Source organism: Eptesicus fuscus, chromosome 11, assembly GCF_027574615.1.
Source record: "Eptesicus fuscus isolate TK198812 chromosome 11, DD_ASM_mEF_20220401, whole genome shotgun sequence".
NCBI lineage: Eukaryota > Metazoa > Chordata > Mammalia > Chiroptera > Vespertilionidae > Eptesicus > Eptesicus fuscus.
The window spans coordinates 57,680,185-57,694,000 of NC_072483.1; the positions used below are offsets into that span (position 1 = coordinate 57,680,185).

Genomic DNA, 13,816 nt, shown 5'->3' on the forward strand with positions numbered 1-13,816 from the left:
TTATAGTGTCGGGTGGCTAAATAGAAGGGAACCAGGGGAGGTGGCTGAGAATATTTTTATTTTTAATTTCAGAGATAACACGCAGTTTTTAAAGTTTAAGCAATGAAAAAATATAAAAAGTAAAAGTCTGCCCTTCCCCAATATCTGCTGTACATTTAATTATATATTAAGAATCTTATTAAATTAACTTGATTCTGTTTATGTCATGCCTAGAAACTTCAGAAGGATTTAGAAGATCTTGCTTTTAAAAATAGTATCTCTTACCTTTTTGTATTATTGACTGAATGGATGAGGGCAAAGTAATATTCTGTACATAATGCCGAAGAGGAAACTCTGGACAACAAAAAATAACGGGCAGTATAAAACAGTCTTGTTAAACAGTGGGCTACAACCCAAAGATAATTTTGTGACTACAGTACAAAGTATCTGTTTTGGTGAATAGAATTGTGAGTGTGTTAGACTATGATCTAGAGTGTATTTCTCATTAGGGTTGTGGAGAGAGGGCATGTGCTGTGGCCGCCAGCGCTGCCCTGTTCAGGGATTGATTCCAACGGCAGCTCGCAGTGCTGGCAAAGTTCTGTTAGAGTCTAAGTGCAGAATTGTCAGCGCAGCTGTCTCTTCCATCACCGTGAACTTGCATCATGATGCAGGTTGATTGATAAGAAGTGGAGTCCTGACTCAGGGCCTGTTCTTTTCCCCACCGTGTAGATGCGTGGGTGTCCAAGGCAAGATGATAGCTCTGGGGAGGGCAGGCCTGGTGCAAGGGTGGGATTTGGTGCTGAGGCCTGAAGCATGTCAGGTGCAGGGCTGAAAGAGCCTTGGGAAGGGTAACCACAATTATAAAGAACATGTTGGCTGTCCTTGAGGTGGTGCCAAGCAAGCGGAGTGTGCGTGTGGGGAGGTTCCAGGGGGTGCTTCCAGGCTAGAGGTCGAACCCCTAATGCACCTGGTGGCCACAGCCCACGAATGTGGTTGCTCAAGTGTCTTTCCATGTGAGCGAGAAGTGTATTAACCTTGTGCTCAGTGGGGGCCTTATAAAGTGGGGAGGATGGACACAAAGCCTGCATTGAGGGCCCTGCATTCCTACCCTCACCTCTGCCCTGTCCTCACCCCCTGGTTCCCATGCAGATTCAACGCTTTCCACCCGGACACAAGGAAGCCCATGCACAGAGAGTGCGGCTTCATCCGGCTAGAACCCGACACCAACAAGGTGGCCTTCGTCAGCGCCCAGAACACAGGTACCTCTTGCCAGCCAGCCAGATGGCCCTGGGTGAGGTAGCGTCTGCCTCTGTTCTTTCAGTCGCTCCGGTGTCCCTGCTCACAGACATTTTGTGGGGGTGAGTTGGGACACAGACCTAATCCTGTGGGTGCCTTTCAGGGCAGGAAGCATCAGGACAAGTGCAGTGGGGCCTGCAGGTGGGGAGCCAGCAGGTGGGGTCCTGTCTGCATTCTCTGAGGTCCACAGGAGGTGGTAAGGGAGTGTTTCTGTGAGGATAGGCTGATTTTTTTCTCACCTGAGTTCCTTCAATGACAGCACACTCCCCGGCTCCCAGAATCCTGCTACAGACAGGTATTTCCTATGGGGACGCGGCCCTAGGGAGAGAGCTAGACCAGGGAGGCTCACTGTCCGTCTGAAAGCTCTTGTCTGGAAGTCTGCTTTGCCCCTAAAACGAGGTCATTCTAAAATAGCTTACCAGATTCATCAATTAGAAATTACACAGAACCCAGCTGTTGACCTTTACCTGCTCACTGGCTCAGGTGAGTCTCATTTCCTGGAAGCAGGTGGACAGTTAGGACCAGCCCAATCTGGAATGGAGCCCAGGACATTGGTGGACTGCAAGTCAGTGGGCATCCAGAGGAATGTCCATCCCTGGCCACCTTTCCCTCCTCTCAGATCCTAGGGGACCTATTTGAGGCGGGGGGAAGGCGGGTGGAAGTTGGAGTCAGGGCACCCCTGGAGAGGGCGACCCTCTGTAGATCACCTGCACTGGCTGTACTAGTAAGAGGAGTTGTGTTTTTCCCCTCTTGATATCAGGAGGTTCATTGCAGACAAGGGGCCTTGTGGCCTTGATGGCTGCAGAGTTCAGGTCTGTACAATCTATGAATGCAAAATGGACAGCCAAGAGCCCATGGCAGGCTGTCATGGACTGATGGTCCTCCCTTGCAGGCATTGTGGAGGTGGAGGAGGGCGAGGTGAACGGGCAGGAGCTGTGCATCGCATCCCACTCCATCGCCAGGATCTCCTTTGCCAAGGAGCCCCACGTGGAGCAGGTAAGCCTGTCATCCCTCTCAGACATCGCTTTGTGGTGTAAGCAGGATTGGTTGCACGTTGTTCTGACTTCTCACTTTGTCTTGGGGACCTGTCTGTCTCCAAGGCACATCATTCTTCCTCACTTACATGTCCTGGCTGGTGGGCAGGGAGGTTCTCAGGTTCCTTGTTTTTCTGTCAAAAGCATCCTTTTCCATTTGTGTTGTCCACTTTTGCAGATATATCCACATCTGTTGGATAAATTTCTCCCAGTTGAATTGTTGGATCAAAGGATAAGTACATTTAAAATTTTGATAGATACAAATAAATTCTTTTATTAATGAATTCCTGCCAGCATTGCATGAGTGCCTGGTTCCCTACTCCCTTATCAATATGATGTATCTTCAAACTTTATGAATTTAATCTGATAAAGAAGAGATTGCATCTCATTCGTGTTTTAAGTTTAACTTAATGAGAGGGAGGACTCCCCACACTCGTATTGGTATTTCTTGTTCTGTGTACTTGATGTTTAAAGTCATTGCCTGTTTTTCTGTGGGCTTTCATTTTTTTTATTGATTTATGGGGGCTTTTAATATACTATGGATATTAATCTATTGTCTGCATTTCCCCATTTGGTGGCTTGTGTGACTTTGGTTTATGATGTGTTCTACCCACAGGTTGTAAGCTTTTCTGTGGTTGCCTCTGGGGGTCTTTTCCTTTGTGGTGTGTGGATTTGGGTTCATGCTCAGAAAGTTGTTTTCTCCAAAATGATAAAATTATTCTTCCATTTTCTTGTACTCTTGTAGCTTTCCTTTTTACACTCAGACCTTTAGTTTCTCTCAGATTTGTTTTTACAGAATGCAACGTATAGTTCTGACTTTCCTCAGATGGATGATCGGTGACCCCACAGATTTGAAATGTCATGCCTATCTCAAGCCACGTCCCCCATAAATAGGGGGAGGGGTCTGTTTCTTTTTGTCTACTTTCCCAATAGTAATTTAAAGTCATCTAATAATTTAAAGTTACCACACTTTGTTATATATATATATTTTTTAAATATATTTTTATTGATTTTTTACAGAGAGGAAGGGAGAGGGATAGAGAGCTAGAAACATCGACCAGCTGCCTCCTGCACACCCCCCACCGGGGACGTGCCCGCAACCAATGTACATGCCCTTGACCTGGAATCGAACCTGGGACCCTTCAGTCCGCAGGCCAACGCTCTATCCACTGAGCCAAACCGGTTTCAGCCACTTTGTTATATTTTAATGTCTAGGGAAAGTTCTTGATTTTTTAAATTTTCTTAATTAGCTCTGGCCGGTGTGGCTCAGTTGATTGGAGTGACATCCCATGAAACCAAAAGGTGTTGGGTTTGATTCACATACCTAGGTTGCAGGTTTGATCCCCGGTTCAGGCACATGTAGGAGGGAACCGATAGATGTTTCTCTCTCTCTCTTTATCTTCCTCTCTCTCGAAAAATCAACTTAAAAAAACAACACATCACCTGGCCTGTGTGGCTCAGTTGGTTGAGTGTTGACCCATGCAGCAGGAGGTCGCCAGTTCAATTCCCAGTTAGGGCACATGCCTGGGTTTCGGGCTCAATCCCCAGTACAGGACATGCAGGAGGCAGCCAATCGGTGTTTCTTTCTTTTCTTTTAAAATATATTTTATTGATTTTTTTACAGAGAGGAAGGGGGAGGGATAGAGAGTTAGAAACATCGGATGAGAGAAAGACATCAATCAGCTGCCTCCTGCACACCCCCTACTGGGGATATGCCCGCAACCAAGGTACATGTCCTTGGCTGGAATCAAACCTGGGACCCTTCAGTCCGCAAGCCACTGAGCCAAACCGGTTAGGGCCAATCGGTGTTTCTTACCTCATCAGTGTTTCTCTCTCTCTCTCCCTCTCCCTTCGTCTCTCAGAAGTTAATCAAAACATATTTTAAAAATACACATATCCTTGGGTGAGGATTTTTTTAAAAATGCTAACTTTTCTTGGTTAATTCTTAAGCAGTTCCTCATTGAGATAAGCTGTTCAATGAGCTTGTCTAGGTCCATAAAATATAAATCAAGATTGCGTGAATACACGAATTAAATGGGGAGAACTGGAGTCTTTCCATGGGTAGTGCTATACAGCAGCGTGATGGTGTGCTGCAGTGATTTCAGGTCTAGTGTGGTATGTTCAGTAGATATCAAAAGTGTATTTCTTTATCACTTAAATCATATAGGTCTTGGCCATTTTGTGGTAGGGTGAAGCCTTAAGTGCCGGATAGTTTCTGTTGCTATGTGTGTAGACGGTTGTCTCCATTTCATCTTCTAACTGGTTGTTGGTGGTTATAAGGGAACACATGGTTTTTGTGTGTTTCTGTCCATCCAAGTCACATCTGTCCGTTTCTGACCACCGGGTCTGGGCATGGCACTGCCAGGGTCACAGGGGAACCTGTTGACCTCAGGCCTGACTTCCTGATGTACTGCTGTGTCACAGCCCTGTTTGAGGCTTGCTGGAGGCCGTGGCCGGGTCAAGAAGATCCTGTTTCTAGTGTGCTAAGAATTGTTTTCAAGAAAGGGTTTTGAGTTTCTTCAAATGTTCTTGCAGCCTCTTTGGGGAAGATTCTGTGTTTTTTCCACTTGAAGCTGTCAGTGCAGTGAATTATATTAATAACTCTAAATGTTGAGTCATGTTTGAAGATCACTTTTACTAGTTATAATGAATTAAATAATTTTCTCAGATGTTGTCCATTTTGGTATCAGTTATTCATAAAGCTCCTTAGCTGTTTCTGCCCCCTGGCAAGGGTGGCCCCCACAGGACTAAGTGGTGACCCCCTTGGGAACATGTCTGGGCCAGGCACTGGGGAGCAAAGGGACCCAGACCTGGATGCTGCTTCTGCCTCCGCTGTTCGTCTCCAGGCCCTACCTCACTTCATTTGTAAATTCACGGCTCCTTGTACCAAGATTTTCAGAGTTTGGAGAAGTGACACATATGTCCCCTTGGATTTTCTGTGTCTTCTCTTTTTCTTCTTGCCAGAGGCTTCCTATTTTATCAGGGTTTTGGTTATTTTCGCTAGAGAACTAACTTTGGGTTTTATTAATTAAACAAAAAGTGCTCTTCTGCAAAAGGAGGGAGTAGGCAGAGGTGAGGCCTGTGGGAGGCGGGGACAAGGGGACGGCTCCATTCTGCAGTGACCTGGCTGACCAAAGGCTGGTCGCACATGCCTGGTTGACCTTCCCCCGCTGGGTTGGCCTTTCCCTGTGAGTTTATCTTTCCCCTTGGGTTGACCCTTACTATGTTCTCTTGGGTTAAATATTATTAGCATTCTGTTTTATTTCTTCTGTTAGCTTCTTAACTCTTTTTTTAATGGCTGCTTTCAGGCTATCTGCATCTTAACTTATAATCAGTGTTATACCATTACATTCCCACTTCCCACCTGATTTTGGATAATCCTGGGCTCACTTTGCAGCTGTTCCCCTTTCCATTTCACAGGTCCTAACCTCACAGCTCTGTAACTCCATTTACTCTCCTTCTGTGCTGCTGTCACCACACCTGGTCCATGTGGGGGATGGACATACAAACACACTACACTAGGAACCTTCATGGTATTGTTACTTTTGCTTTAAATAGTCAGCTGACTTCCAAACAAATTATAATGAGGGGAAGTAATCTCTTATAGTTATCCATTTATTTTCTCTCTGTGTTGCCCTTGCCTCCTTCCTGTCAATCTGAGTTTCCAGTGGTACTATTTCCCTTCATCCTGAAGACCTGCATTAACAGTGTTTCTCATAGCACGAATCTGCTGGCAACAATGCCTTTGAGTTTATTGCACACCCAACTGTTTTTTCTTTTTCAATGTTTTTATATTGAGTTGAAATACATATAACAAAAAATTTATCATCTCAACCATTTTCAAGTGTCCACTTCAGTGATTTTTATAATTCACATTGTTGTGCAGCCATCCCCACCATCCATCCCCATAGCTCTTGTAAACACTATCTATGAAACCATAACTCACCTTTCTCCCCTCCCCCAACCCCTGGCGGCCACCATCTACTTTCTCTCTCTGTGATTTTTTTTTTTATTATTTTTTTTAAATTTTTTAAAATATATTTTTATTGATTTTTTACAGAGAGGAAGAGATAGGGATAGAGAGTTAGAAACATCGATGAGAGAGAAACATCGATCAGCTGCCTCCTGCACACCCCCTACTGGGGATGTGCCTGCAACCAAGGTACATGCCCTTGACCGGAATCGAACCTGGGACCTTTCAGTCCACAGGCTGACGCTCTATCCACTGAGCCAAACCGGTTTCGGCTCTCTCTATGATTTTAACGACTCTTAAGTACCTCATATAAGTGGAATCATACAATATTTGTCTTTTTATGACTGGCTTATTTTATCAGCATAATGTCCTCAAGGTTCATCCATGTTGTCGCACATGGCAGGATTTCCTTCCTTTTTAAGGCTAATATTCCCTTGTGTGAATGGACCACATTTTGTTTAACCTTTCCTCCGTCCATGGACACTTGGATCGCTTCCGTGGGTGTGCAAATATCTCAGACCCTGATTTCAATTCTTTCAGTCTGTATTCAGGAGTGGAATTGCTGGGTCATGTGGTAACTCTGTGTTTAATTGTTTGAGGAATCATTATACTGTTTTCCACAGAAGCTGCACCATTTTCCATTCCCATCTCATGTGCACAGGGCTCCAGTTTCTTCACGTCCTCGTCAACACTTGATATTTTCTGGGGTTTTGATAGCAGCCATCCTGATGAGTGAGGAGGCATCACTGTGGTTTGATTTGTGTTTCCCAAGATCAGTGCTGTTGAGCATCTTCTCATGGGATTGTTAGCCATTCATGTATCTTTGCAGAAATGTCTGTTCAAGTCCTTTGTCCATATTTGAACAGGGTTATTTGGGGTTTTTTGTTTGTTTGCTTGTTTTTTACAATGAAATTCCAGCAATCTTGGTGATTGTTGGGGACTCTTTTTTTTTTTTTTTTTTTAATATGTTTTTAGAAAGAGAGGAAAGGAAAGGGAGAGAGATATAGAAACATCAATGAGCCCTAGCAAGTTTGGTTCAGTGGATAGAGTGTCGGCCTGCGAACTGAAGGATCCCAGGTTCAGTTCTGGTCAAGGGCACATACCCGGGTTGTGGGCTCGATCCCCAATAGGGGTGTGCAAGAGGCAGCTGATCAATTATTCTCTCTCATCATCGATGTTTCTATCTCTCCCTCTCCTTTCCTCTCTAAAATCAATAAAAATATTTTTTTTAAAAAAGAAAAGAAATATCAATGATGAGAGAAAAACATCTATCGACCACCTCCCGCACGCCCCCTACTGGGGGTCAAGCCCACGCTACCTCGACATAGGCCCTGACCAGGAATCGGACCAGTGACCTCTTGGTCTATGCTCAACCACTGAGCCACATTGGCCAGGCCAGGATTGTTTGTTTTTGTTGTTGTTGGGTCGGAAGAGTTCTTAATGTATTCTGGATATTACCTCTACAATCAGGTATTTGACCAGCAAATATTTTCTTTCATTCTGTGGGCTGGCATTTATATATCAAAAGGCACTATCGATAGAGTAAATTTTTAAAATATTCATGATGTCCAGTTTGTCTGTTTTTTCTGTTGTTGACTGCGTTTGGTGTTACAAAATATCGTTGCCCAGTCCAGTGTCATGAAGCTTTTGCTCATGTTTTCTTTTAAGAGGTTTATAAATTTAGCTTTTATATTCCAGTCTTTGATCTGAGTTATTGTTTTTGTATATACTATTAGATAAGGGTCCAACTTCATTCTTTTGTGTGTGAATATCCAGTTCTCCCATCACTGTTAGTTGAAAAGAAAGTCTTTTTCCACATTGAATGGTCTTGACAACCTGTTGAAAACCAACTAGGACAGCTAAGAATGTCTTAAAAATAAGGACCATCTCTGTTGAATTAAATAGCAAAGCCCTCCTGGGGTCTTGAACACAGAATTAGAGCTGAATGAACAAGGGCTCATAGCCTTGAATTGTTTTTGACCTCCTCCTCCCTGTTACCTCCCACATTCCATGAGTCACAGAGAATTGCCCTTTCTTCCTCAGTGATAGCAGGCTACAGCCACACTGCCAGGTCCCTGTGGCCACAACCTTTGATCTCTCCCCAGTGCCGTTTTTTTAAGCACTGTGTTCATTACTCCACCCAGGAATCTTCAGAAATGCCCTTCTGCTTATATTGTGATGATAGCTACACTTTAAGCAAATTAACTGCTCATCACTCATACCAGTTCTCACACGTTAATGTACCAGTGAATCTACCCCCCAAAAAAAGAGATGGACTGTCTTCCTGAAGTGTCAGAGGCTGGGAGTGGCGCTTGTCTGAGAAGTAGAGCTCCCACTGTGGCGGCCTCTCCAGAATGTGGGCTCGCAGCAGCCTGCACAAGCTCTGCTTTGTAGTCAGCAAGGCCAACAGTTGCTTCCAGCCCCACCTTATTGAAATAAGGACCAGTCTGTGGCTCAGATGGACCCCTGGCAGTCTCAGGATGCCCACAGTTATTGTTAGTGACCTCACTGGATTGATGGATGGAACCACGGGCACCAGAAGAGGTCTGTTGAGCCTGAGCGATGCAGTGTACATCTGCCTCAAGTTTAAATCTTTCCAAATAACTTCAGTTTGAAGAGGAAAATAGCACAAGGAAGTTCAAAGGGATACAAAGTCCCAAGGACCTGACACTGACAAGTGGCTTTTGGGAAGCCTGTGCAAGGCACTGACATTGCCAGCTTTGGCACTGAGCCAGCCACTGGACAGCTGACTGCCATCCCTGAGATGGGGTGACAGTGCTCAGGAGGCCACGCTCTGCGAGTGTGCACAGCTGGGGCTGGGGGCATGGGGCAGCCCCTCACCTGCTTTTCCCAAGACTGTCTCCTTCCTGGGACCCAGGGAGAGGTGGCCTCAGCGTCTCAGCCACAGTGACTGCTCCCAGGCTGTCTCCCCATCTCTTGCTCACCTGCTTCTTGCTGCCAAGTTGCTTTGGAGCAAGGTGGCTGCTATGGGGTGTTCACAGATTTTGGCACAAACAGACAGAGCTGAAGCCTGAGGGACAGGCTCGCTGGGTCCCTGGGTGTGATTGCATGTGGTGTGTCCAAAAGCCACTGCAGCAGTGCAGAGAGAGAACTGTGAAGTGGCAGGTAATGGAGCCACGTTGGGTCTCCCCTCTGCACTCCCTTCTCTCTGGGACCTTGGTCCTTGCAGCCTTGGTGACTCTCTGATTCCTTTAAATAGACTCTTTAAAATCTGGCTTTTTCTCTGCCAGAGGGTTGACCAATTACAATACAGTTGTCTGCAGCTCAAAGCGACACTCCTATTTCATGTGCTACTGGAACCCCCAGGATGTTCTGGAACACTAGAAAGGGTGACCATCCGAAGTATCTCTCAACAGTTGTCGCGGTTCCTCACTCTGCAGACATCCCAGGCAGAAAAGGTTTTCTCACAGGTTGCTTGCTACAGGCTTCCTTTTTGGGAACAGCCGCCATAGTTTGTTCCTAAGTGCTGCTACTAAGTTTTCCAGGAACATGTGTGACATCAGTGCAAGCTGAAGAGTGAAGTGGGAAGGTCACCTTTTGCCTGATCAAGTGTATAATTTACTGACAGAAAAAGAAGATGGCTTCTAAGTACCCTAAGATGGGAGGGACCAAGTCATGGTCTTCTGGGGACAGAGAAAGGCGAGGACACCTAGATCTTGGCAAGTGCTGTAGCTCTGTGGGCAGAGTTTGTCATCTGACTCACAACTAAGGTGACTTGTCGCAGCCCCTGCAGGAACACTTGGCCTGTGGTGAGACCTCAAGCATTTGTTATATCTTTGGAAGATAAAACTAAGATGTTTTGTATTTGTTTTGTTCTGCTCAGATTACCCGAAAATTCAGGCTGAATTCTGAAGGCAAACTTGAACAGACAGTCTCCATGGCAACCACTACCCAACCCATGACTCAGCATCTTCACATCACCTACAAGAAGGTGACCCCATGACCCAGAGCAGAGCTTCATCCTGGCCATGTGTGTCAGGATGTGACACTAGGCTTCTCACAGACGCCGCAGCAGCAAGTGTGGGTGTGGCTGCAGCTCCCAGGGGGATCAAGGGTATTGCCCCGTGTTCCTGTAATGGCATAGAAAAACCAAATAAAAGGCCTTTATTTTTATGGCTGAGCATTTTGATATTATCATGTGTGTGGACTGTCCATCTCCTCATCTGATGGTGACTGTTTTCCAGAGTCTTTTCCCTAAAAAAAGACTGCATTTTTTACAAGCTCTAAAATATGTATAAACCTTAAGTAGAGTGGTCAATCATAAGCTAAAGACAAAGACGGGACAGAAAGGGTTGCTGTGATTTTTAATGAGCTAAAGGAGCCTGAGGACCCCATTTCCATAAGGACAAAGGGTGTTCCCAAGGCAAGAGGGTAGTTGTGAAATTAGTGTCATTATGTACATCTTATTTTATTACTCTGTAATATAATATTACTAGGATTTCTTTCTTTGTTGACTATGAGTTTGCAGACATACACTGACCTGTGTACCTGTCACCCAGTTTTAACACCTTCCAGCTTTTCCGTCCCAGTGATTTCACCTGTTCTTCCACCTTCTTTTTGCTAGAGTATTTTTAAGCAAATTCCAGACATAATGTCATTGATCCCTAAATGCTTCAATATGCATTTAAAAACAAAGCTGTTTATTTTCTTAACACACCAGGGTATCAGAATCCACACCAGGAGCACAGACACATGTGGAAGGAAGTGCTCCAGCTGAGAGATTAGCACCTGCAAGAGCAGCTGCATCCTACCAGGGCTTGGGGACAAAAGACATTACCAGGTGGTGGCTTGAGGACAAAAGGCATTATCAGGTGACACACCTGGAAGCTCAGAGGAGGAACCAGGGCTGGCGCTGAGCTGTCATATGGGAGGAGCATGGCCAGCGGTTAAGGAACTCTGCTGGTTCCCCAGGTGCCAGGAGCACAGGGAAGCTGGGCACTTTGAGCAGATCAGGTGCGGCAGAAACTCAGGTACAATTCATCCTGAGGCATAGCCCTCCGGCTGTGAACCTGTGAAACCAGACAAGGAATGTGCCTCCAAAATAAGGTGTTGGGACAGGCATGGGGTGGACATTCCCATTCCAAAGGGGTGGGCAGGAAGTGACAGGTCCTGAGCAAAACCAAAACCTTAAGGCCTCAGAATAATCCTCTGTCCTCATGTCTGCCTCTGGGCCCCCTGGGGTAGAGGTCCCTCCTGTGCTGCAGTAACACACCAGTGGCTCTATCCACCTGGGTCATCCTAGTGGGGAGCTCTCTGCAGCGGCCTCACCCATGTAGGGCCTGGCTCTCTGCCTGGGTCATGAGCCCCTGCACCACTGCAACTTCCAAACTCTAGGGGGAGGTAACAGCCCCCATGGCTCATACACATGCCACCAATGTGTACAGCCTGTGCCTCCTAAAGGGGTGGCTCAAGTACGTGGGGGAGCATTGTGCAGTGGCTATCGTAGCCAGTGAGATTTATCTGAGGCACGATTATTGCTAATTGAAAAAAAAAAAAAATGAATAGCAGGCCCTTTCGCTCTGGGCCTGTAAGGGGAGGGCACCCCATGCTCTCTGAAATGCCTTCAGTCATTCTTCTTGGACTTGGACTATAGGCCCTGGCTTCTGTGTAGGGGGCTGGCTAATTTCCCCAGGGTTGTAGAAAATCACCCTAACTTCTTTGAGATGGCCAATTAATACTAATCTCCTTATCAAATCTGGGCGCACCTGTCATGATTCCTCAGAGCAAGCTTACTCATTACTTTCAATGTGGATAGGCTGAGAATTTTCCAGATTTTTAAGGTCTTCTTCCTTTTTTATTTATATATATATTATTGGTTTCAGAGAGGGAGAGAGAGATAGAAACATTAATGATGAGTTAGAATCATTGATCGGCTGCCTCCTGCACTCCCCACACTAGGGATGGAACCATGACCTGTTTCATAGGTCAACACTCAACCACTGAGCCACGCTGGCCAGGCAGTCTGCTTCCTTTTTGAGGAACAATTCTGTTTGTAAGTCGTTTCTCTCTTCCTGCATTTTACTATCATATTCAGGAGATATTAGGCGACTCCTTCAAAACTTTGACTTAGCTTAGAAATTTCCTGCCAAATAGCCAGTTTCATGACTCACACGTTCTACCATCCACAGATCTCGGCCACAGACGCAGTTCAGCCGAGAGCTCTGCCATTTTATAGCAATCATCGTCCTCCCTCCAGCTTCTAAGAACTTGACCCTCATTTCCATATGAGATGTCATCAGAATGGCCTTTACCATCCGTATTTCTGCAACATTCTGCTCATGGTGGCTCAGATTTCTCTACGAAGATGGAAGCTTTCTCTCCACTCTCCACTTTTCTCTCTGAGTCAATAGAATCACCCAAAACAGTCCATTCATGCAATGTAGACTTTTCCTAGCATAGACCTCTATCAATTGCCAGGAAGCAAAATCTCAATTAATTGAGATAATGCTCCAGAGAATGGCAGTTTTACACCTTATTTTTGTTATTAATTTTTTTTAATTCTCACCTGAGGATATTTTTTCCATTGATTTCCAGAGAGAGTGGACAGAAGGGAGGAGGCAGGGAGAGAGAGAGAGAGAGAGAAACATTTATGTGAGAGAGACATATCAATTGGTTGCCTCACACACACGCCTCTCACAATCCCGGACCCCTCTGAGGATGTCAAAGAGCCCGTTTTGGCCAGATGATGGAATGACCAGTCGCTATGACGTGCACTGACCACCAGGGGGCAGATGCTCAACGCAGGAGCTGCCCCCTGGTGGTCAGTGCGCTCCTACAGGTGGTAGGAGGAGCTCCTGCCTCCGAGGCAGCGCTAAAGATGTCCAACTGCCATCAGTCAGACATCCCCCGAGGGCTCAGGCCGAGCTGAGGGACACCCCCCCCCCCCGCCAAAGTGCACGAATTTCGCGCACTGGACCTCTAGTCATTTTATAATTGATTTATTTTCACTGAACTATGCAAGATGAAGGTGCTACATGACCCTTCACCCTCAAGTGCTTAGGCATGTGGCATACACATTTTTTAAGAAAGAAAAAAAAAAGTATGTGTCCACACTGTTTCCAATTCAAAATTTAAGATTTAAAATTTTTTTTCCTTAAAATGTTTCATTTTACATCTTTTAAGATGAAAATCTTGGTTCTTCAAAGCATTGAAATTATTTGCTTTATTCTACAGGATACAGTTATTTTGGTATAATAATATTCTTATTAACAGTAAGATTACTGATTAAAGTTTGATATTTTTGATACTGTTTTTATGCCTTCCTCATTAAAGATATAGTTAAAATATAATTGGAGCCCTGGCCAGTGAGGCTCAACCCATGCATGGAAAGGTCACTGGTTCAATTCCTAGTCAGGGCACATACCCAGGTTGTGGGTTTGGTCCCGGTCGGGGTGCATACAGGAGGCAACTGATGAATGTTTCTCTCTCTCTCTTTCATATATATAATTAGAATAAGCAATTTCTCTGGTTGTTTATGTCATCAATTTGATTATTTTAACTTCTACAAATTGAG

General features: G+C 45.3%; 1 protein-coding gene and 1 pseudogene across 5 annotated transcripts in view; both read left to right on the top strand.

The window, feature by feature from the left end:
- Positions 1–10,416, top strand: part of THAP4 (THAP domain containing 4) — a 34,003-nt gene extending 23,587 nt beyond the window's left edge. For 4 of the 5 annotated variants that reach the window (XM_054723094.1, XM_008138483.3, XM_054723093.1 and 1 more), the window contains 3 exons: positions 1,129–1,238; positions 2,168–2,271; positions 10,127–10,416. In XM_054723094.1, the coding sequence (XP_054579069.1) occupies positions 1,129–1,238; positions 2,168–2,271; positions 10,127–10,246 (334 nt within the window). In that variant the 3' untranslated portion in view covers positions 10,247–10,416. The other variant, XM_054723092.1, reaches the window with a different exon arrangement.
- Positions 10,417–11,725: 1,309 nt separating this feature from the next.
- Positions 11,726–11,898, top strand: LOC114230514 (U4 spliceosomal RNA; annotated as a pseudogene).
- Positions 11,899–13,816: the final 1,918 nt, after the last annotated feature.